Here is a 24,693-nt window from a genome sequence, read left to right on the forward strand (position 1 = left end):
AATATAGACTTTTGTTGGCTAGATTCGCAAAATAGAATAAATAGATCATTTTCATTTGTAGATTTGGTTGATAGGAATATTAGGAGCAATTGAAAAGGAATACCCTGCTCGTCCACCTTGTCAGTCTTCTTGCCCTAGTTGATCAAATTGTTCAATCGACTCAACTTGCTCAACCCATTAGTTTGAGTTGCGTGTCCTAGTGAAAGGTACCATTTAGGGTTTGAAGTTTCAATGCCTTTTAGAAGTTTGGGTTTGAAGAGTTGGTGTTTATCTTTGTTAGAATTTTAGAGTTTGGCAAAGCGTATGGCTATGGCGCACTTCATTCCTTTGCCTTCACCATTAAGTCTTTTCTCCCTCTACTGTAACAAAAGTATTTAGTTGGTGGGTTCCTTTATTCACACTATTATTATTATTATTATTATTATTATTATTATTATTATTATTATTATTATTAGGGTTCAAAAAATTCTCATTTTTTATAATTTTATATATTATTTAAAATCATGTTGATTTATTAATATTTTATTTTATTGTTTAAGTTTGGTGTAATTTTTGTAGTTCCACGTGTTTGGAGCAAAAATCATTAGTTTTTTGTTGCAAAAATAAATAACATATTTAAAACGATTCAATATCGTGTCGGGAGTTTAATACCATTCGATTCCAAAACAAAAGCAGAAAAGGGAGGAACAAAAAAAAAATAAAAAAAATAAAAAGGGAAAAATCGATTTAAAGAAGCGTCTGGTTGCAATCCGCCTCCCTCCCGTGTATTTATCAACCAACCGCCTCCCTCCTCGTCTCCGGCGAGCGCCGTTGAGCTCCGAAGAAGGGTCCTCAACTTCTTAAATCCAAGATCTCGCACACAGATCCATCTCCTACCTATGGTAACCGGAGCATGCGCCATGGAGGTCCTTGGAAGCCCCAGCTTCACGGCGGCCTGCCTCTTGGTCGCGCTCTCCTTATTTTCTGTTGGCCTCAAGTCTTTGCTTTCTGGGGTGCGGATCCCTGGGATCCGCCGCAGGAGGAAGAAGCCCGTCCGGGTTTACATGGATGGGTGCTTCGACATGATGCACTACGGCCACTGCAATGCCCTGCGCCAGGCTCGCGCCCTCGGAGACCAGCTTGTTGTTGGGGTGGTGAGTGACGACGAGATCAAGGCGAATAAGGGGCCGCCCGTCACCCCGCTTCACGAAAGGTGCATATTTGAGATTTATCTCTATGTCGCTTGAGAAATTGCCAAATTGGTTCTAGGTTTAGTGATTGTATTGCCTTTCTCTAATAAAGCATTAGTTTTATGGTAATTGATCGGTCAATTTCCATAGTTTATTTTATTGCAGCCATGACATTGATTTCTTCGGTAATTAAAGCTCATTTGGTGTTTCTTTTTCATCCTGTCTCTACACCTTATATGAAGATATCTACCAGCACGCCCATTTGTAGTTGCTTTGTGTCCATTTGTTTGGTCTTTTTGCCTTTTATTGTTATCCACCAAGCTGAGAGGAAGCATTCCTATAATGTTTACTCCAAAAGCATTTACACATCCAAAATTGATTTTGGTGCATGTTTATTTAACTTACTCTATTTTAATCTTAATTTAATTTTCGAATCAGAGAGGATATTCAAGTATTTATCACTTTATCATAGGTAGGTCACACGCCTCCAATTTTTATACGAATGTTCTCGTCCTATTATTTCCACACTTCATGCATATAGTGGAGTTGCTAACCATATTCACACGTTGTGAACAATCATGACATTTTCTTATTCATTGAAATAGATGCTGGAGAGGAAGTTAATGTTCAATTCATCAAGATCCAAAAGAAGTACGAAGATATACTAATTTTTCATATAGTGGAAGGGACAACTAAAGAAGATAATGAAAAAACTATGTTGAACAAAATTGGCGAGACAATTATTTCTTATGCATAAGAAGTGATGACATAAGAAAGATGTTGATAACTCACCTTGAGTTGATGATTTCTCCTTTGGTAGGGGCAAATAATTAGATCAGGAGTTTAATCTTCAAAGGTTCTAGACTTGGCTAAAGCTTATTTTGGTAGATCTTTTACTTAAGAGAATAAGTTAAGCAAGGGAATTTGATTTGGTAATTATTTTGTTCAGAAAATAGGAGATTTATCCCAAGTTCTATTGAAGACTTTTACGTATATAATTATTTTGTTCCTAAAATAGTTTGACTTATCTTCTGTTTTACTTGGATGGGACGTGGGAGTCTTTAAAAGGGACCCAAACCTCCCCTGTTATTCATTTGAAAATTGATTATATCTCTACTTGTGAATTTTTTTTTCTCTGTCTGAAATTGTTGTTCCTCGTGTTGGACCTTTTATTTCACTTTCTTTCTTCCATTCCATTCTTCCCCACTTTCTCTCCCTACTAGGAAACATGGTGTTATATTTTGTTCCTTGTCATTTGAATTTGTTTTACTTATCACCATTTTCTCTCCCTACTAGGAAACATGGTGTTATACTTTGTCCCTTGTCATTTGAACTTGTTTTACTTATCCACCAATTCCTTTACTTTCATCTTTCTACTGTCAGGTTACATGAAATGACCAGTAAAGAGCAACTTATATATATACGAAAAGGTTTTCATAACATTGATTACATCCTTAGTCTTAATGACATTGATTTGCCTTGTACAATTACAGTACATGATTTCATTAGTTGTTTTGGTAATACATCATGTTTCCCTTTTTCTAGGATGACAATGGTTGGTGCAGTGAAGTGGGTTGATGAGGTCATTCAAGATGCTCCTTATGCTATAACTAAAGAATTCATGAATAAGTTATTCACTGAATACAATATAGATTACATCATCCATGGGGATGACCCTTGCCTCCTTCCAGATGGTACTGATGCATATGCTCTGGCCAAAAAGGCTGGCCGATACAAGCAAATTAAAAGAACAGAAGGAGTATCAAGCACTGATATTGTTGGTACTTATCCTTGTCTTGATTTTGTTTTTTGCCCTTCTAATTTCTAGTCCTTTCTTGGTAGGAAAGGTCAATTTTAAAATGCAATTAGTTTGGAACTCAGATGTGCATTTCATTTAGTATGACAGAGTGTGTATATATAATATGATTCTATAGGCTTATTGAGCAGAATTTTTAAATAGAAAATTCACTTCACCTTTGACAGGGTTGAATTCTTTGTTCGATTAAAGTATCTTATCCAAAATGTTTATGCAATAAGGAAAGAACCTATCTGTAGTTTTATATTTTGAATGCGTACTTCATGGGTAGGCGAGCAATGAGATTTGATTAGCCAAGCCTTATATTTAAGTTGACTTAACGTAAATAGAGTAATATTTTTTTACATTATGAACTTGAAATATTCAATCTGAATTCTTGGAGGTCTAAGCTTCCGCCTTGTGGGGTCCCGAGGAAGGATCCATTGTACGCAGCCTTACCCTGTTTTTTGCAAGAGGCTATTTCTAGGATTCGAACCCGTGACCGTTTGGTCACATGGCAACAACTTCTTGGAGGTCTCTCACTGCATGCAAGTAAATTGCAGCTTGTTGCGCTATCACTTTCACCACTTTTTTTAGTGTTCTACCAAGTTCTAGGGGCCAAGTTTCAATACATGTGGTCATGTACTGTTGATTCTCCTTTGTATATAATGATGGATAATTTTCTAAATTGTCAAAGCATTAACTTATTTCTTTCATTATCAACGGCATGTACAGGTCGTATGCTACTTTGTGTAAGGGAGAGATCACTAAATGGCAGTAACCATTCTTCTTTGCAACGGCAGTTCAGCCATGGACACAATCTGAAAGTTGACAATGTAGGGTCTGCTACAGGAACTCGGATCTCCCATTTCTTGCCTACATCCCGGCGAATAGTGCAATTTTCAAATGGCAAGGTCTAATGTTGGAGATTTCTAAGTAGCTTTTATTAATTGAGTTCACATATCTGCTACTATTATTTGACTATCAGTTCTATTCATCACCATAATTTTTTTTCAATATTTTCTTAATTGTAGGTGATAATACAACCTGAATAGTTTTGATGTTTAGTTAGTAATTGGCAAAATTTATGCTATTAGATTTGTTCTAAGGTTTTGCAAATTGTTCTTTTAGTGTGACCATCCTAAATCTTGAAGAAAAGCAGTATTATTTTATATAATTGATCTTCCCCCCTTTTGGAGTCAATCTCATATTTACTGTGATTCATAAGACATGGTTCTTATGGTTTGGACATGGTGTTGGCCTTTGGAGATAAAATATAGCAGCCATAGAAGGTATTTTCATATGAATATATAGTTAGAAAACATGTGCTCATTATCTGTGTTCTAAGTATAGCAAATTGTTTTTTCTCATTTAATCTTTTATTTCTGGATTAAAAACCTAAAATTAACCGCTCTACTATTTCTAATTTTTCTCCACAATGATAATGATGGCAAATTTAGTGCATATACAAACAGTGAATTGTGTGTGCGTATACACTTGTTTAATAATCTATTAGTTCTTGTTTGTTCTTTGGCTTTAGACACATTATTCATCTGTGCCTATCTTTTCCCATTTTCATACAGGGTCCTGGACCTGATGCTCGTATCATTTACATTGATGGTGCATTTGATTTATTCCATGCTGGACATGTGGAGGTGTGCTATGCTTTCTTTTCCTTGTTTATATTGTGTATCATAAATGCATGCGATTATATGATGGACTAAAAGTCAACACGTTTCACATATGTCAATTGCATATCTAGAACAATGAGATGGGAGTCTCTTTTATAGTTTTGCAATCTTGTAAAAGTTGGGGAATATAGATCAAGTTTGCTAGAAATAGTGAAAGTACAAAAAAACAATAATAAAGTTGTAGAAATAAAATAAAAATTTAGATTTCAAGCTATTTATTGTGATTTTAATTTTTTTTATTTGCATATGGATGTGCCTCACTCCGAGCATGGCAAAATTGCATGCTTCATGCTCCAGCACATCATGATCTCAGTTATGCAATCAATAGTTGAATCACTTCCACTATTTAAGGCTCAAACACCAGCCTAGGTTAGTCCCATGCTTAGGTCTTATACATTGCTCTGTCATGCTTCAAACATATGAGTCATCAACCTTGTGGTCAAATTATTGAATTCCCAACTTATTAATCAACACCGTTTTCAACAATTTAGATGTGAATAGTTAGATAGTGTTTTAGGTCATTTTCCTCTGTTTTAGGGCATAAATAGTGAAATCGTTTCTGTTACTGATATTCTTCTAGCATGCTCAAATCATTTCTTTTGTTTTGGATTTTGAATTAACTTCATATATTCACCATTAATTATACAAAAGGTCAAAATATCCAGTGTACAATATGGATCATTATGGCATTTTACCTTTTTTCCTCTTCGATAGTTATAACAAAGTTTTTGGTTGCTTTGTTGCAGAACTTTTCTTTTTGACATTAACATCCAGTCTGGCATTGTCTTGTGTACAGATACTACGACTTGCTCGAGAACTTGGAGATTTCCTACTTGTAGGAATTCATACAGATCAAACAATCAGGTTACTTTACATCAGTTGCTGGCTCATAATATCTTCAGCAGACATTTTTCGTGTATTGTTGTGAAAGTTTCTTAAGAGTAGTGATCATTTGGTCTTATTTCATTCACAGTGCCACTCGAGGACTCCATCGCCCAATAATGAATCTCCATGAGAGGAGCTTGAGTGTTTTGGCCTGTCGTTATGTAGATGAAGTGATAATTGGTGCTCCTTGGGAAGTTTCAAAAGATATGGTAGGCCACTGTCATACTTTCTTTGTGTGATCTTGGGTTGTTAGAATAGGTTTCTCTCAAGAAAAGAATTGTATTCTTAATCAAAGCTTTGGTTGGTTGCACTAATAAGATGGTTATTGCTTTATCATCTCTGTAGTTATTGACAGATATATAAAAGACGTGTTAGTATGGATAATCATATTTCTTGTATAACTCTTACAGAATTAATAGTCTGAGTAGTCTTTTTGTGAATTGGTATAATAGTCATCTTGCATTGTTGTTGTTGGAATTCCAATTAATGTGGGTTAAGGTAAATAGTTGTTTGGTATAGTGGTGAGCGGGCTAATTCTGAGAGACTTTCCACCAAAGGCCAAGGCTTTAAATCCATATAATGACACTATTAGGAGGGGTTTAGTCTTGTCGCCCATGAACCAATAGGAAATTGTCTCACATCAAATGTGGTGAGGAACACGTCCTGGTCAAAGACAAAAATAAATCTTATGAACAAATGCTGCTTGTTATACCTTTGAGTTTGATCTTCACTATATTGATTCAAAATCCTTCGTGTGTTGATGAGGATCAGCATCTTATACGATTTGATAAATTATTGTTGGATATATAGTTAACATTTATAGTTGATTTTACGTCTTCTAAATCTTAAGAGTTCTTTGAATTTCAACATTTGGTCCGAGAACTTTGGCTGATGCACATGAAAAAATTGGTATTAATTATGCACTAATTTTCTTTCTGTTATTATATGCTGTTACCTTTGCTTGGGAGGATGCTTGTTTAGGTGCTAATAACTTGCCCCATCCATTTATTTTTTTTATTGGAATGTTTGAGCACTAGACAAGTTCTCTCGTATCCACTGCTAGATTAATTGACAATTCTATGCTGCAGATTACCACCTTTGATATCTCTTTGGTGGTTCATGGAACTATAGCTGAAAATATGGATTTCCTGAAGGTACCTTAATATTCTGGTACAAATAATAAGATAGGAATGTGAATAGCAGGAATACTCACACCATTATTGCATAACTATATAGGAGGATTCAAATCCATATTCTGTTCCCATGGCTATGGGAATCTACAAGCAACTACAAAGTCCTTTAGATATCACAACTAGTACAATCATCAAGAGAATTGTTTCTAATCATGAAGCATATCAGGTACGGTCAAATAGGTTATATGTTTTAAAAGACACATTTTTGTTTGCTGTTTTCCTGTGACAACTTATTTATTATTAGATTCTAAAGGTTGATGTGCTACCATATTTGATTCATCATTCATGTAACTGCAGTAGTGGTCGGCTGGTCATCCACTCATTCCTACATGCTTCGTCTCATTATCTATAGCATAGTCATAAAACACACCTTAGGAAATTTGTACTACAAGAACTGATGCTGCTAGCAAGGTATGAAGTGCATGCAAACTGCTATCTGCATAGAAAATATGCAGTGGCAGAGACAAACATTTTCCGTACCAAAAATGCTCAAAGATACCATAGTGATAAAAATGACAAACATACATAGGGTAAACCATTAAATAATAAATAGAAGAAATGTTTAAGATAATGCTAACTAGTTATAAGCCATAAATAGGTAGCTTAGAGTTTTGACTCAATTTAGTAAATAAACTGGCTTTAATGAACCAAATAAGACTTTGTTTCAACTGCACATGTAGACTAGGTAGCCATATGGGTTTCTACTAGTTATAAGCAGGTGAGAGATTGGATTTTCTGCTTGCTCCTGGAAGGTTCTAGTTTTCTTCCGGGCAGCATCTGATCTATGGATTATTCATGCATATGTAGGTTACGTTGTGTCTGTTCTTTTGACACTGGTAATTCCATAAAGTATTTGAAAAATTAATCTTTTCTGCTATCTCTTAGCTAGTCGCTGATACTTGCAACTGTTATTCATGGTTTTGCTGTCATCAATGATCTTGCTGTTAATAAGTTTGGTTAACCATAGGCAGTATCTGACTGTCACAGTACATAATCCTGAATAATAAAATGAATGGTTACTGATTTGGTAAACCCTTTCTTGCACAACTATTTTGCAGATTTAGATCACATTGCTAGTTGCCTCGTATTGAATTATTCAACAATTTGATTTTGTGCATTTGATGAGTGAATTTATGGGAGGCCATACTAAGTGGCAGTGCTTTTGCATTGTGCAGAAAAGAAACGAGAAAAAGGAAGCAAGTGAAAGGAGGTACTACGAGAACAAAAGCTATGTCAACGGTGACTAACACCCACTTAGTGAACTAGGAAACATTATTCTTGAAAGCCCTACATTTCTAATGCCTGCAGGGGCAGTTGTTGCAATATCGAGCAAGTTCATCGGCTTGAATTTTGTTTGTTCTATAATTTTTCACAGAAACTCATTCTGCAGCTACTATATATATATACATACATATATATATATATATATATATATCAGTTTACAGGGTGTAATTTTGTCAGTTATTTACCTCAATAGTCTGGGGCAACAATCGATGGATTTATTATTAGTTTTGGTTGCTTCTATGGATGGGTGCAGTGGGTAGCTGTATAGATGGTTATTCCAATAAGCCTTGGGTTAATTTTCAATGAATGTAAAATATCTCATTGGCTGTTTAACCTTCTCTATACAAAAAGTCACTACGTTAAAGTAAAATGTCTTATATCATTTATCTATTTGTATCTCGTGGGATCAATGAAACTGGCATCCATCACTTTTGCTCTTATTATTAGTTTTGACTTGTATAAATGTGTTTTATTAATGATTATATCTCGCTACTCCAGCCCGAGCTTCAATGGGTTTTCTTTAGGTATCTTCGGCCATCCCAGTTCGGTAACTAAGAGCTAAAATGGCCAATTGTTAACCAGGTGGTTAACAAATTATAATTGTCATAATTGTTATAATTAGATTTGATCAAGTATTTTTTTTAAATTAGTAAATAATATTCTAATATAATTACACTTTATATATAAAAATTTTGATTAAATTAATTTACTATAGTGGTAGCCGTTATAATAATATTGAAATAAGTCCTTTTCATTTTAACATAATTGGTTAGTTGGTGCTCTTCAGTGATAAATAACGCAACTCTTCATAAATTTTGCCCTTTATTTTAATCTAAATTCGTAGTTGAGACGTTCTGAGAAAGTAAATGCTCTTTCTGTTAAAAGGACAAATATAAAGGATGTATGCGAAAAGGGATAAAGATCCAGCGGGAAATAACCCCCCGTGGCACAATGTCCGACAAGGTCACGTGCTTCGACGGTGCCGTTAACTATTGCTTTTTCTGTATTCCAGCGTTAGACGAAAGTGAGAGAGGTGGACGAAGCCACCGCCCCATTTTGTGTGTGAGAGAGACAGAGATTCCTTTCCAGAACCCTAATCTCTTGTCTGAAACCTATGGTTTCGGTTCTACTGGCGAGATTTTATTTGGGGAGCTCGATCGACGCCCTCGCGCTCGTTATCGACTTCACAGCGGCGGCTTTTGGCTGATTGTTTGGGATTTGAGGTGGAGACTGGGTGCCTGTGAGCCGATGCGCTTATTGCTCAGCTTCAGGCAAGGAGTTCTTGTTCCAAGGGTCTTAATTGGTAATGGATCTATAGTTAATGTCTGCTTTTTCAGAAATGCCTCTTCGTTTTTTGTTTTCTTTCCGGTTCAAGATCAAGCTAAAGATCGCGCCTTCTATCGTTTTAATGCGGTTTTTGTGTGTTTTTCCTTGACGAAAATGTGGATTTCTACTTTTAGGTATCAATAATTTGAACTGATCTGAGGTTCACCTTCTTTGTTTAATTATTTTTTTAGTTTTTAATTTGAAGCTGATTATTCAGATGTTATTTGATCACCTTAAAATGCTTCGATTGTGCAGTAGTTGTTCTGATTCAGAGATTGTTCTTTTTAATTTTCTTCAGATCATTGTTTCGGCTTGGAGTCCAATTATTCGCCCATGGCAGTAGCTAAATGTGACATCCAAAGTTGATTTTTTACTACTGCAATATACTTTTTGATCTCCTTTGTGTTTCTTACGTCTCTCAAGTGTTGGGAACTGGAAATTCCAAAAGATTGCAAACGTTTGGGCATCAACATCTCCATTAAGTTGGAGAGGAATCTCAGGGAAGGAACTTTTTGTTGGGTAGCAAAATCCAAAGAGAAAAGGGAAAAAATGCAACCAAAAGCAAGAATCTATGCTGATCCTTCCTCTGACCTGGATCATTTCGACCTCCTACCTGACTCAATTGTTCTCCTAATCTTCAATAAGCTTGCAGATGTTAGATCGCTAGGCCGCTGTTCTGCTGTTTCTAAGCGGTTCAATTCTCTTGTCTTCACGGTCCATGATGTCTATATTAAGATTGATCGTGTGGTCACTGTTGATGGTGATTCTGACGATCCATTAAGCTCATCCTCTCCCAGGCAACGGCCCCTTTTTGCCAACCTCATAAAACTGATGCTCTCCTCGCTCCTGAAACCCTTCCTGAACCTCCGCAGCATCAAAGGAAGTAACAAGCCTGTCTTCCCACAGCTCTCCCATCACTCCCCTGCACAAGTTCTCAAGGACTTCACCCATGTCCACAACCTCCGGATTGAACTTCCATCAGGCGATGTTGGAACTGAAGAAGGGGTTGTTCTAAAATGGAGAGCTGAGTTTGGAAGTACTCTCCAGAAATGTGTGATCTTAGGAGGTACTAGGGTTGATCAGAAGCCTGTCTCTTCTGAACTCGAAGCATCTGTAGAAGACAATGGAAGCATTCCTGAATCATTCTACACAAATGGAGGTCTCAAGCTACGTGTTGTCTGGACAATAAGCTCGCTTATTGCTGCTTCCACAAGGCATTATCTTCTCCGGCCTATCATAAGGAACCATCCAACTTTGAAGAGCTTGGTTTTGACTGACACTGATGGGCAGGGAACCTTGTGCATGGGCGAAGAACAGCTCAAGGAGTTTAGGGAGAAGCCACTGGCACCCTTGGGATCTTCAAACAGGACACAAGTTCCAGCTTCTAACATGAAGTTAAAATATGCGCCCATCTTGGAACTCCCAGGTGGGATGGCATTACAAGGAGCAACACTAGTTTGTATCAAGCCATCTTCTGATGGAGGCAGTGCTGCCAATACAAGGACTGAAACTGATGCCTTCATTTCTGGAGCATTTGACGGCCCATTCAAGACCGCAGTGAAGACTCTGATGAAGCGAAGGACATACCTTCTGGAAATGAATGGTTTCTAGATGATTGAACTTTCCCTCTTTCTCCACACTGATGAAGTAGCATTTGTATCCTCTAAACTCTTCCTGAAAGTGCAAATTGCTATCTTACCTTAGGTGTGAACTAGTTTGTGTTGTCCTATGATGCTTTGCGTCTGTATAGCAATAACAACTATGCATGTAGAAGTTACATGAGATTAATATGAAATATCTGTTGTAGCTTATTATTTCTATGCTAGTCATTCCCTGCTCTTGCATTGTGCATCAGCTTTCTTTGCTCATTATTAACTCCCATATGGCTCCGAATTGTAGGGTGGAAATGGTTGTGTTAACATTTATTTCTCAGTGCGTTCGTTGGATGGCCAAAATTTCTTTACAGATTATTCAGCTTCAAAAAAAATCAACGGACTGATGCAGTGTAGATAGAAAAGTTGTTGCATCCATTTAATGAAACAACTTTCATACTTCTTTGATGTTAAATCTTAGTATTTCACTTTACTCTCAGCAATTTAGAAATTTTGAGTTCAGTGTAGTTGTTGAGTTTGTGACATCTTTTAGCTGCATTTGTTAAACAATGAACATCATGAGATCACCTCGTTGACTTAACTGAAATGGTATCATCTTGCATGCTGCTGATCTGTTAGCTGGCATCAGCAGCAACATCACCAAATAATGGCCTTTTGAAACATGGTTCTACTAATATTAATTGCAAATTAATACTTAGATTAATGATTCAGTGTTATCCTTTCCACAAGACTCCAGTGGCAGTGTTCCAGATCAATTTCCTATTGATGGCACACAGACATTGGGACCATTTTAAAGAGTCCCTGACACAGTTGCAGATGCTGTGACAAACTATGTTCTGGGATTAAGCAAGAACATTAAGACTAACTTCTGAATTGAACTAACTTACTTGAATTAGATTTATTGTCTTCAAGCAAGTGGAGAGGCCAATGTTTATATATTATTGTTTATTGTTTTATAATATAGTGTTTGATTCTTTTCGGAGGGTCTTTATTTGACTTATAATACTTAATAAAATTGGTGGCTTCTGCCCAATCCCTTTTTCAACCAAAAAAAAAAACATGGGGGGAAATGGAAATTAATAATCTGTCTGCTAATTATAATCATTGATTAAAGTAATTATAAGACATCAGGAAAAGAGTACAGAGATAGATAGGGATGATAATTTTTTCTAAACCTGATAAAAAATTTTACATCCGACTTGAATGAAGAAGAATATGAAGAGAAGTTTTAACCTAATTATATTTTAATATTGATATTTGTGAGTATAAATATGAAGATGGATATGATAAAATCTTATTCATATCCTACTTAATATATATATAAAAACTTCATTTGTTATTGGAAATAAAAAAATTTTATCCCGCAATACTCATCCGATTGAAGGAAGAGCAAACAATTACTGAAATATTTTTTTAAAAAAAAAAGGGTTGATAGTAATAAGATGGTGGGGAGATATAAATACCTAGATGGTTAAGAAAGTTAAATACCCCATGAATGGAGAGAAAAAGGTAATACAACTAATATTACAACACATTAAATGCTATATTAATGTGGGATAAGATCTGCTCCATCATGGTAAGTTTTTCGCAGATTTAATTACTGTTTTTGTTTTTTTAATTTCTCGCAGAATTAAGCAAAAATATTGCGGGCTGATTTTTTGTGTTGGTATTGAGATGACGGTGATGATGGGTCTCAGCGTCGGCCTCCGGTTTGCGATCGGCGCCGTGGTCTTGATTCTGCTCTTCGTCGTCGTCGGATTCTTCCAGTTCTGCCGCAGAGCAAGGGACGACCGCGAGGCGACGGCGCCGATGGAGGGGGCGGATGCGGCAGGCGGCGTCGACGAGGCGACGCTGACGAGCTTCCCGAAGGTGGCGTACTCGGAGGCAGCGGGGCCGGAAACCGAGACGTGCTGCGCGATATGCTTGGCGGAGTACGAGGCCGCCGACGTGCTGCGGAGGCTGCCGGCGTGCGGCCACCTCTTCCACGTCGAGTGCGTCGACCCCTGGCTGAGGTCGCACGGCTCCTGCCCCTTCTGCCGCGCGCTCCTCGTCGGCAGTGAGTGCCGGAACGCCGTCGGAGCCAACACCGGAAGGCGCCGTGGCAATTGGGCGTATGTGAACACAGGCGCAGTAGCGCCACTACCAGTGGTTCAGTAAACCACACACCACACTCTAATCCTTGTTTATCGATCAATATCTCCTCCGTCTTAACCTTGACCTGAGACGGATTGACAAGGGCACTGAGACGAACGTATTCACTTTCTGCGATCATTGTTTATCAATCAATATAATTTTGGTTTCAGAGAATGGAGATGGTTCAGGTCACAACCTTAATCCAATACATACATTTTCATATATAAAAATATTGTTTGTTTTCTCGGCTAATCTTTTAATTAAACAAAGGCGTCCGACTTTTTATTTAAACAAAAATAATTATCTGTATTTTTCATTAACTATAGTATGTTTTTGTTCTGGCAAATAAATTTTTTTTTGATGCATACTAACTTGGATGGGTGAATGACTAAGAGTGAAGTGATTAAGCTAAGAATAAATTTTATGGAGGGAAGAAACATAGAGTAAAGATAATGATTCTTGTATACTCTTAAAATCATTTTATATATATTTTATATCAAATATCTACATCTTACAATTTGATTAATCATAAAATCCGACCTCACATTCTATCCATTTGCTAAATCTAAGAAACACGATAATAAATGTGTCATAGATGTGACTTGCATAAAAATTGAACCTTAATTATTTAAAAAATACACTATTTGTTTACCAACACTCATGGGCATTAAAATCACTTTACAAGAATCATAAAACACCATTTATTAAAAAAAATTAAATGAGAGCGTTTACATTCTCATTATTCTTTTTACAAAATAAATTTGTGAATTACAGAAAATATCCATTATAACTAAATAAAAATATTTAAATTATCTCTGTTGATCCAATACATTTGATAGATATTATTTACGAGATGTCAAACTTCTAAAGTATTATATCGACGACGTTAAAAGGATGCTTCTGTTTGTTTGTATACCATGGAAAAATATGTTAAAAAATATATCCAAAATATATATTCAAAAAAGATAACTCATTTTTAAGTGTTAATTTGGATGAATCGCATCTAAATAAAAGTATTATAAAAAAAATCTTAATACGAATCCAACCCAAAGCCAAAATCTTAAATCAAATAATCCTAATAATCCGTCCAACCCAAAAAAACAACCTATTTTTATTATTTCCCTACTATTTTTTACTTTTATCTTAATATTTCATTATTATACTAATATAATATTATACTATTTATGTACCTAACATATCTTAATTTTTAAAATAAAATTTAATTTAATAAAAAAATCCCTAAACCAACCTAAAAAAAAAATTCAAATCAAACCCAACCCAAATCTAAAAACCCCCAATTATATTTTTTGAATCGACTTGAATCTTCATTTTAGAGGAACAATTTATTTATGAGAGACTACAAAGGTCACAAGTCTCATTTTTAAATGCAAATGATGAGATACACAATTTTCTTATGCTTCTGGTCCTATCAAATGGAAAGGGAGAGCCGTCATATCAAAAGAAGACCAACCAAAAAGGTCATCAAACAAGCCTCACTATGAAACAACACAGCTTCATCATAAACAAAAAATAGATTCTAGGGTACCTGCAACGTTTGTAGTAGGGTAGTGGAAAGCATTCTTTCACAATGATCCCAAAATTTATCACTCTATTTACATCTTTCCCATGAACTTGAAAAAAATAAATGCATGAAAGACTTGCTTGCAGAAGCTACCTGAGCATTTGTAAGTGGACAGATGAGAATGGCAGCTTTCAGGAAAGATGTATCCCCAATTATGAAAGAACAGGGATTGATCCAAAGCAGAAAAAAAAAACAAAAAGTCTTCACACCCGTCGCGAAGAAGGGAGCAATGATTCATACATCTGACCCATTCTTGAGGTTATGACGAACTTGTGCACGGTGCTCAAATCAGGCTTGGCTAGGTCCACGATATCTTCTCTCAAGCTGTAGAGGAAGCACATTTAGGCTAATTGGTTTCGAGTCACAAGATGTTTGCAGAGACCATTACTTGCCTTATCCACTCGCCGGTTTCCTTAGCATGCTTTTCTACCGCCTTGTATAGAAGATCAAGAGTATACAACATCAAACCATACATGGATTGAGCATCTTCTGCCTGTATATTAAATGAATTGTCATCAGTCACTTGATACAGATTTTGTCAACCATGTTATAAGGAGTTTGTTGATATATTAAGTAAACTGTCATCAGTCACAAATTTGTTGATAGAAGACAATTGCTGAAGAACTCGTTGCTATGTTTTTATTTATTGTTTGCCATAATACTCAACAAAGAGTCACAGGCCGTAGATATATGGTTCAAGAACGTAGTTTGGGTTGTGTGAGCTTGACAACCATGTTATAAGGCTACGACAATGTACTTAACATAATCAAAAGTAATACCACTATTTTAAGGTATTGATATTAAAGCTCGCGCCAACTGAGTTGGTCGCATTACAAATAATTATTGGTTGGATTGTAACATATTTTACAAAATGGCATAGGATCCATTAATGGGACCCATATTTCAGCATACGTCCCAGAAGTATGACCATCGAGGGCATAAAGGAGCACTAACACATAATTTGATGGCAGCTTGTTCATATAACATGCTCAATAAGTTGAAGGATATTATGTTTCGGTTGTGTTCAATTGTCATTTTCTCAAATGGGTAAAACAGACTAGATGAAAAATCCAAGTCTCAGAAGTCAAAGCAAACATAACACGAAGTCCAATCTAAATAGTATCCAAAATAAATTCAATACCTTTCCTTGGTCCATGCAAGTTTGGAACTCAACTAGTCTTTTCTCAACTTCAATAACAAGAAGCCTTCTTTGCCTGCGAGCAACTCTTCCTCTGCCTTCTGCGCCCTTATCCTGAAATTGTATAGACAAATAATCAAAATTCAAGTTGGCAATTAGAGTTGATTGGATTATTATCAAGTAAGTCTACAAGTAAGATTAATTTCCCATCATCTAGCAAACACATTAAGTAGCTCGGCAAACCATAATATTAATCCACTGTTTTCAAAAACATTACAGAAACAGTAGTAATTGCAAAGAAGTTAGCTATTCAATGAAGATGCACAAGCATAATATGTATGTCCAATCATGAACAACTCAGTGATATCACCAAGCCAAGCACCACTTGAGAGAGGGCAACTGCAAATCAAGATGATCACAAATGACATTTTGGTAAAATGATTACTTTTTTTCCGGGACAAAACTCTAAAGATGCTAATGCTAACCCTTATCATCATCATCACCAAGCTGTGCCAGGATCAGCTACATTGATTGTCAGTTACCAAGTAGTAACATTTGGAGCACATGGATCAAAGCTTATTCATACTGCTGTCTCCATAACACACGTCACATTCAGTAGCTCCTAGAATTAATGAATAATTTTACCCACCTCAATTCCAATAAGCACAAAATGATATCTTTAAGATAATAGACAAACAATATGAAACCAAGAAAGCACAAAGAAGAAACTAAAAATAAGTAAAGATGCATGAGAGTTAAATAAACCAAGTCTCCTGACAGTGTTATAACTTTTAACCATAATCTAGATGAGAAACAGGGTTTTCACTAGTAATTGACACTGAAGGATATGCCTACCTGCATGATCCAAGCTCTAACCAACATAAGCAGAAGCAGCGAAAGACCAAATGCTGGCAAAGCAGCAAGGATAGCAAAATTAATCTCGTTGGCCTTAAGAATCTGATCTAGCTCAAGCATTGCCCTAGTCACAAAACAATTAATGGAGTCATTAGTCATATCATTAAATTTACTTTGCATATCGGTTCAAATCCTCCAGATCTGTAGAATTCCACTTACGTCTCAAGATCCAGCTTCAGCTTTTGAATCTGTAAAACTAAGAAATTAATACAAAGAGCATCTAGAAAGTACAGTCAACTGCTATTTACACAGGCAGAGGAAAACCTGGATAAGCATCGCTCGAGCAAGCTCTCCACTCAACAAATTTTGAAGGGGATGCATCACCTCTTTTTCATATCTGCAACAAAACATTTATTTGCTAATGTGGATGCAGTACTGAAAAAAAATCATACTTCAGTTTAGATTTTATTCCAAGTTATGTTTCAAAAACAGATATCTACAGTTAAGTAGAAAACAATTAGTAAATAGACAGCAATGAAAATCAAGAACTTAGAACCCTGACCACATCTATCAGTTATTAGAGAAGTAAGATAACAATAAACTAATGACCAGCATTTTCTGTAACATGCCAAAACAAGTTATCTTAAGCTGCAATCTGCAGTTGTTTTCTCTCGGCTTCATCAAGTAGTAGGCATATTGATAAGATACTGGAGCATTCCAAGTCAATATATTAAAATGTTTTGGTTGAATAATCCATAAAAATATGGAAAAATATTTCATACTTTAAAAAAAATCCTATTGTAATTTGTGAGAATCCATCCAGTTACCTCCAATGTCATACAACACTAAATGTATTGGAGAAAAACGAGATACTATAATGTATCATTGCATATGTTTGCTCATGCATGAGAGTTCATGTAAAATTTTTCTTTTTGATGAACAAGAGCTCATGTAAAAATTGGTTACATTAGAGTGGCATATAGAAAATTTAGCAATTTTATTTCACAAGGAAATTGATGTAGTTCAATAATAAAACTCGTTACCTGGCCATCACCATTTCCAACATTTGCTGATCTGGAATATCATCTGGTATCTTTTGACCTTTTGTTTGCTCACAGAAAGCCAACAACATCCTGAAAATTAGTAGTAAAAACATGTCACACATCCTACAAACATGTCACAGAAATCCCTTACAATGAGCAATCATATGGCACACACACTGAAGCAGATATGATGTCAAGTTATACAAGATAACCTACAACATGTCACACATCCTACAAACCTTGCTGTTAAAAAATATTGCAAAAAAAAGAGAATCTGCCAAGTGACATTATCCTATATAATATAGCTACAACAAACAAGGATAACACAAGGATCTAAACTTTCAAACATGTATATGCCCTCTGACAGTTTACGTTAAGATGCAATCTTTTTCTTCTTAATCATCCATGTAGGGCACAGGGCTAATGTTATTGAATTGTAGCATCAGAATTGAAGGAACTTGTTCTGATATTAGCAACAGGATGTCCCACTCATGGTCACAAATTAAGGACAAGTCATGGCAGGCTATTATCCTGAAAACTACTTGGGGAAAAAAAATTCTCATGGATATAAGGGCAAGCAAGATCAGATCACAAAGCATAGAACAAATTGGATAAGAATTTAACCTGTGTAAAGATTCAGCTGTCAGTTGCACCTCTTCTGCTTCCATCACACCTTTATGTCTCCTCCTAAATGTTTCAAAGAGTTCATCTCTGATTGAAATGAGCTGAAAAGTAGAAATTGAAATAAGATCGAAACAAAGTAGAATAGCTAATACTAATAAAAAAATTGCGTTGCATTTGTGAAAATTTGCATAATTGTAATGCTGCACAAGAGGAATGGATAGCTTAGTCTAACTGATACAGATTCAACTACAAAACGGGTGATGATTTTAAGTTCTCATGTAGTCAGTATCCTAGACTATTATCATGACAACATTCTACAAGATCCCTCTTGGCCAGACATTAAAAACTTCAACCCCTGAAACTCGATAAAGATCCCAATATCTATGTTTCTGAATAATGAGAAAAAAAATTCTTAAATGTCCATCCCTGGTTGAAGATTAGCTGAATTGAACTAAGCACCCCTACAATAACTGAAGCACTGTTGTTCATGAGATAAGACAATAAACATTGCAAAGGTGCTTTCAGGCAAATTAGTTGGGTGAAATGTTTGTCTCTGAATCAAATACAGCAATGTATTTTAAGACCCTGTTTTCAACAGTTGATTGGTATTCATAAGCATGGCTGAAACACATCGTTCCAGTTGCTGATTGTATCAATACTATGTCAGCATGAGTAAATGTCATAATGTCACCCATGCTGACACGGTTTCCATAGTACCAACATGACAGTGTTATCAAAGTTAGTATTGTCCAAAATTGACCAAGATAGGAAGGGAGTGTTCTCTTCCCAAATCTCATCCTTCCATTCTGCCCGTTGGCACAAAGAAAATGAGAGGGGAAGAAAGAGAAGCACCAATAAATGATACTGGCTGAAATAGGAAGATTTTGTACCAACAGCCTATTCTTTGATTGCATCTGTCAGTGAAGAAGAGGAGATGAATCAATAAAAGAAGAGGAAAAACATCAATTGGAGCATCAACCATAACGAAGAGAGTGACTCTAGAGTTGGAGAAATAGAGATATATACCTATATCTTGTAGTTATACCTATATCTATTTCAAACATGTGGAGAAATTAATTACAAGTTAAGAATGTTTTAGGAGTATTCTTATTATAAGTATTGAAAAGTTTATGATTAATTTGAGCAAGACACTTCAAGAAATAATAGTCTCGGTTATACCCATTTTGGTATTATTAAGGTATAAGGGTCAAGATTCTTTCTATATTTTGGAGATAAACAAGCAAAGAGGAAGGAAACAATAGGATCAAAATCGATTCGAATTAAGGTGGAATGCTTTGAATCATGCCAAAGGATGTGATGACCCGACACACTATAGAAACCATAGCGTTCCTGTTGGAGAATGAAACTTCGGCAAGCAACAATACTTTAAACCTTCAAAATAACTAAAGATAAAATTAAATTGAATCCCACAAAAACAATGAAATCTACTAGGGGTGGCAATTTCTGACCCGACACGAAAACACGACCCGAACCAAATACAAAAAAAATCAGGTTAGGGGCAGGTCTTATTGGATTCGAGTCAGGTTCGGGTCAACCTAATTGACACGATTAATAAACGGGTCGAGTTCAGGTCGAAATGATCCGATTACAACGCGAATCCGTTTATAAATATTTTTTGGTCGGATTCGGGTCGAATTCTGATTGAGTTCATGGAAAAATAAACATATTTTAATAAAATGGGTCTTTTCAGATCGAGTTTGAGTTGAGTTCGGGTTAAAATGAACATGTTTTTATAAATGAGTTATTTCGAGTCACGTCGGGTTCAGGTTGGATTAGGGTTGTGGGTTATTTCAAATCAGGTTCGGGTCAAATACAGATAAATGGATTGGATTCAAATCGAACAATTTGATCAAAATATTAATCAGGTCGGGTTCGGGTTTTGATATTCCAACCTGTCAACCCGAACCCATCAACCCGAACTCGCCATCCCGAACCCGACCCTAATTACCACCCCTAAAATCTACCAATTGGAAAACAAAAATTTTAAATGAAAGTGAAACATGCTTGAAGAGACACAAGAAACATGAAATGCAAACAAAGAAAGTGAAACACCTGACCATACAACCCTGTAGCTAACCAACACTAACTTACATAAGTGAAGACATCTCCATTTTAACCAATATTCTATGTTGGAACAATTCCACATGGTCAAACATAAGATTATGACAACAAAATCATAACTAACAAGAAGAAATACTTCACTTTTCCCCCAATATTAAAATAAAAAAAAAAAAAAAATAGCATAGCAAGGATGGATGAAAAGTGGATGTCAAGCTAAGCTCTTACAAATCAAAAGACTCAAAATTGCTAAGGTTAGATTTCTAGAAATAGATTCTAATAAGTAAAACTGCCAAGAGGGAAAAAAAAATCATGCAAGCATACTGGCTGTTCAACATGATCCTTCAGAAATCCTGCAGCAGATTCTTTTGCTTCATTGATCCAATTTTCTATGTCTGAGCTTCCCATTAAACTACTATGTCGCAAGAGCCACATTGAACATAGTGACAGGCCAATTGCACCACATGTGTAATGCAACCAGTATATTGATAATTTATTTGGCTTTTCACATGTGGAGAGCTGCAATCACAAATTAAAGCCATTTATCAATCATAAATCCAAAGAAGCTATATAATAATAAACTAAGTCCGTTTTTAACTGAAATATTTAATTTATTACAAATATAAGTCTATATCAATTAAAAAGTCATTTTCATAAACACTTAGGAGAATAAGGTACAAATCCTATTAGAATCCTTCCCCTTAAACAGAACTCTAACTTTTATAAAAAAAGATGCACATTTCAAAATAAAATAATTTGAAATTGAACTTAAATCAAATATTAATTTATTTTTATAATGATAAAGCTTTTTTATAGTTTTAAATTTAGGCAAGGAGAAGAATGACACGAAGTAAGGTTGGAAGGTTTGATGCATCCAAGGTACTGAAGGCTTGATGACATAAGCAACAACATTACATTTTTTTGGTAGGAATTAGAAAGTTATATTCATTTGTGTTTATTCTTTATTATTTTTGTCACGTATCTCAGACACTAACAAGCATACAAGCATCACACATTTTAACGAGTTTATTTTGCCATTATTGTAGCTTACTAGCTATTCAACCCATTATCCAGCCACTCAATCCTATGCATAGCACCCAACTTATTGCTAATATTCAGCAAGAGCATCAAAACCATTCACAGAGGCACACTCCGATCATCCACTGTTTGCACCTACAAAGCATCACAAGACTTAAACATCATTTTATTAGCTTACTTAATGAAGTTGAGTTCACCTGGATAGGGAGAATGATGTAGTTAGGGAAATCTGTATTCACTGATTAATATTGTTCATCACTTCAATGCCGGTTAAGTGAAAATCATGAAGTTTTTTTGAAGGAGGATTCTTGATAACTAGGGTAGAAGACATAGTGGAACCCGCCATGGATATATAAGGAATATCAATTAAACTACAATGACAACTTGAGCCTAAAGGACACCAGACTTGATGTTGAATAAACAACAAAATAACTAGGCTGCTTTTGGCATGTATCACAACCAAACTTTCAATAGAAATTGGAAATGGAAGACTTCAAAATCCCATGAATCATATGAATCCTTCCGATTATTGTTGCCAAAGGATCACTTGGACATGAAATTTCTTGAAGCCAAACAAAGTATAAAAAAAATGCAGTTATTATTATCAACTCACGTAATAGCATTAACATTGAAGAAAACTCAAGTGAAGACATAACAAAGAAAACCATGTATATAAAAAAATATATATAAGATACAAATCCAAGTTAAACATGAAATTTCTTTCAGCCCCTATATTAAGAAACAGGTAGAAAAAGAATTGAATTTGGAAGTCAACTTACAATGCCGGCTAAATACAATTCAAGTCTCTGGAGATTTTTGTGAATCACTTCTGTAGCATCCCTAATCTCAGTATTTGTCCATTGAATCTTTTGTTCTTCCGCATAATGTATTTTCTCAAATTGAAGTGCAAAAGAGCTGTTCTCATCAACAGTAGATAACCTTTCACCCTATCAATAACCATGATATCTTTCAAAAAACAAAGCGACATGAATCGTATAATATTTTTTTGTATACACAAATTAAAAGAAAGAAGAAAGATTAAAAGGCAAAAATGTATAACCTTGAAATTTTCATGTATTTGAGTAATTGAACCTTCTAATTTTAAGAAATGGTTATTAATCATCAACAATAATAAAGGCAATGACTTGTCAACATCCTCCAGTAAAATTCCTCCATGCTTGTTAACTTCCAAATAAACCTACAACAGCAAATGATGGATTAAAACAAAAACATTTGCAGTATATAAAAGATTAAGAAGGTCCATTAACTAAGTTCAACTACCTATATTATTTTCTAAATATTACAAGCTAATATGTAATTTTCATTGAAAAAGGAACAAAAGATTGCATGATTGTTAAATTTAAAAAAGTTAAAATGGAGTACTTTGTGTGTATACAAAATAAATGAAATCAAAATGTCTACACAAGTAGGAACAAAATCAAAGAGAAATAAAACAAACATTTACAGCATGAAAACCTGTGCAAGAAAATTAGCCAGGTGATGACTTAGACCGGATAAAATAGCTATCTTGTGAGATATTGTACTGGAAGCAACATGAGATAGATTCTGGATTGGGGATCCACCAGTGCGAAGTCTGCTTAACATTCCATACGTGCCATCGATGAAGGCCAAAGGTCCTCTTTCAAAAATCATGAAATAAATCTTCTGAGCATTGGTTCCCTAAAAACAGAATAAAAACCATTTCCACTAAAAAAATATCTTATGATAGGTTTAAAATAAAGGGAGTTAGTCTCCTCTAAATTATAAAGTATGAGAACAAAATTCAAAAGCTACCTCAGCTCTCGTCTGCCAAAAGTGCAAACTTTTTTGAACACTATGCAAATAGCGTAAGGTACATTCCATAACATCCTCTACAACCCTGATAGTACTTCTGCAATATGGAGATTACAATTAGTTAGACAACTGCAATATATTGGTACTGAAGTTTATGGTGACTGCATGCAAAGAATTAATCCGAATTATAATTTAAACAAAAATGATCAGAAAGTTGTGCATAAAAGGCAGTTTGATAGCTGAGAAAGCATGATGTTAATTTAGAGCTTTATTATGCAGTGGGAAAAAAATGCTTTTGATTAGTGCAGGGCTAGCTTAAATCTTTAAGAAAATAAATTGCTTCTATTCTAGCACATTGTCTCTAGTTACATGATAATTATGTCTAATCCATTTACCCAAGATAATTAATCGACCAATCTCCGGAGGCCAATTTAACACAAATCACATTTTGATTGGAAGATGGTTTAACAATCAATCAAACTGTAGACAGAAGTTAAAAATTCATGCATATTCCCTTGATCAGCATAAATAAGTAGGAAACAAAAAGAAATTGCAGTTCATCAACTAGCTAGCAATCTCGTGCCTACCAACCGCAAGCGAATTCCAAGACAACACTCAGATTCGTAAAGTTTATATTCATTTTATCAGACTGTGAAGATAAAACTGAACCTACTTCTTAAACCCTAAATGTTGAACCATACAGCGGTTGCATAGTAACACAAGCGAGGCGACCGAGAACGCAAAAAGTACTCACGGAGAAGGCTGGGCGGCGTAGGAATGCAGCGGGAGGGGGAGACTTGGCCTACGCCTGCGTTGGCGCCGAGTGGGCAACAGTCGCTGGTAGAGGTCAGAGATCACGGCGAGGAGGGGCGAATCAAGAGAAGGGAGGCGGTCGTGCACGGTCCTCGAGATCCGATTGAGGTAGCGACCCATGGGAGAACCCGAGCCTCCGGCGGCGACAATGGATGTAGATGGAGCAACGGAGGAAGGGCTCTCGGTCGGCGACGAGGAAGCCATCAAGAATTGAGTCTCGCTCGGCGGCGGCTCGGCTCGGCTCGTCCAGTCTCCGAGAAGAAACAAAATGGTCCTTTCCACTAAACGAGGGCAGCGGGCTCATGAGTTACAAGAACAATATAAATTATTAAAATCTTCCTTTAAAATGAATTTAAATTATTAAAATTTATATAAAAAATAACAAATGTTAATAAATTTCACAGGTACTTGTAAAACAAAATTTAACTTTTTATAACTCTCGCAAAACAAATTTAACTACAAAATCCAAATTGCAATTTTGTGCTTTTAGGGTTTAGTTTGATTTGATTAAAGTAGTGTTTTGATATTATTTAAAATTAGGATACATTTTCGACGATGACAATAATAAAGGGTATTGTTTTATAAAAGTGATGTCTGTTTTTTATTTTAGCCCTTCCTTGTTTCCTTTTCACATTTAA

General features: G+C 35.6%; 4 protein-coding genes across 6 annotated transcripts; 3 read left to right on the forward strand and 1 right to left on the reverse strand.

Annotated features, from left to right (window-relative positions):
* Positions 1 to 687: 687 nt before the first annotated feature.
* LOC121988987 (ethanolamine-phosphate cytidylyltransferase-like) lies at positions 688 to 9,904 on the forward strand. The gene is made up of 10 exons (XM_042542747.1): positions 688 to 1,192; positions 2,715 to 2,950; positions 3,700 to 3,878; positions 4,548 to 4,619; positions 5,452 to 5,519; positions 5,629 to 5,749; positions 6,629 to 6,694; positions 6,777 to 6,899; positions 7,909 to 9,320; positions 9,642 to 9,904. The coding sequence occupies exons 1-9, from the start codon at positions 879 to 881 to the stop codon at positions 7,978 to 7,980; spliced, it is 1,251 nt and encodes a 416-aa protein (XP_042398681.1). The 5' UTR covers positions 688 to 878; the 3' UTR covers positions 7,981 to 9,320; positions 9,642 to 9,904.
* LOC121988988 (F-box protein At4g18380-like) lies at positions 9,859 to 11,161 on the forward strand. Its single transcript, XM_042542748.1, has one exon. The coding sequence runs from the start codon at positions 9,893 to 9,895 to the stop codon at positions 10,952 to 10,954; it is 1,062 nt and encodes a 353-aa protein (XP_042398682.1). The 5' UTR covers positions 9,859 to 9,892; the 3' UTR covers positions 10,955 to 11,161.
* Positions 11,162 to 12,451: 1,290 nt separating this feature from the next.
* Positions 12,452 to 13,113, forward strand: LOC121991398 (RING-H2 finger protein ATL70-like). Its single transcript, XM_042545405.1, has 2 exons — positions 12,452 to 12,465; positions 12,585 to 13,113. The coding sequence occupies exons 1-2, from the start codon at positions 12,452 to 12,454 to the stop codon at positions 13,111 to 13,113; spliced, it is 543 nt and encodes a 180-aa protein (XP_042401339.1).
* Positions 13,114 to 14,602: 1,489 nt separating this feature from the next.
* Positions 14,603 to 24,345, reverse strand: LOC121988989 (protein DGS1, mitochondrial-like). Of its 3 annotated transcripts, XM_042542749.1 has the most exons (14): positions 23,997 to 24,345; positions 23,243 to 23,339; positions 22,925 to 23,128; positions 22,509 to 22,646; positions 22,228 to 22,395; positions 20,735 to 20,929; positions 18,332 to 18,432; positions 17,708 to 17,797; positions 16,989 to 17,061; positions 16,884 to 16,912; positions 16,665 to 16,788; positions 15,813 to 15,923; positions 15,064 to 15,164; positions 14,603 to 14,995 (listed from the first exon to the last, which is right to left on the reverse strand). In XM_042542749.1, the coding sequence occupies exons 1-14, from the start codon at positions 24,257 to 24,259 to the stop codon at positions 14,875 to 14,877; spliced, it is 1,815 nt and encodes a 604-aa protein (XP_042398683.1). In that variant the 5' UTR covers positions 24,260 to 24,345; the 3' UTR covers positions 14,603 to 14,874. The 3 variants fall into 3 exon arrangements, 2 of the variants coding, with proteins under 2 accessions (XP_042398683.1, XP_042398684.1); XR_006114143.1 differs by lacking the exons at positions 14,603 to 14,995; positions 15,064 to 15,164; positions 15,813 to 15,923 and adding exons at positions 15,964 to 16,208; positions 16,295 to 16,431; XM_042542750.1 differs by lacking the exons at positions 14,603 to 14,995; positions 15,064 to 15,164; positions 15,813 to 15,923 and adding an exon at positions 15,962 to 16,431.
* Between the last annotated feature and the right edge of the window lie 348 nt (positions 24,346 to 24,693).

The sequence above is a fragment of the Zingiber officinale genome, chromosome 6B, assembly GCF_018446385.1.
Source record: "Zingiber officinale cultivar Zhangliang chromosome 6B, Zo_v1.1, whole genome shotgun sequence".
Lineage (NCBI taxonomy): Eukaryota > Viridiplantae > Streptophyta > Magnoliopsida > Zingiberales > Zingiberaceae > Zingiber > Zingiber officinale.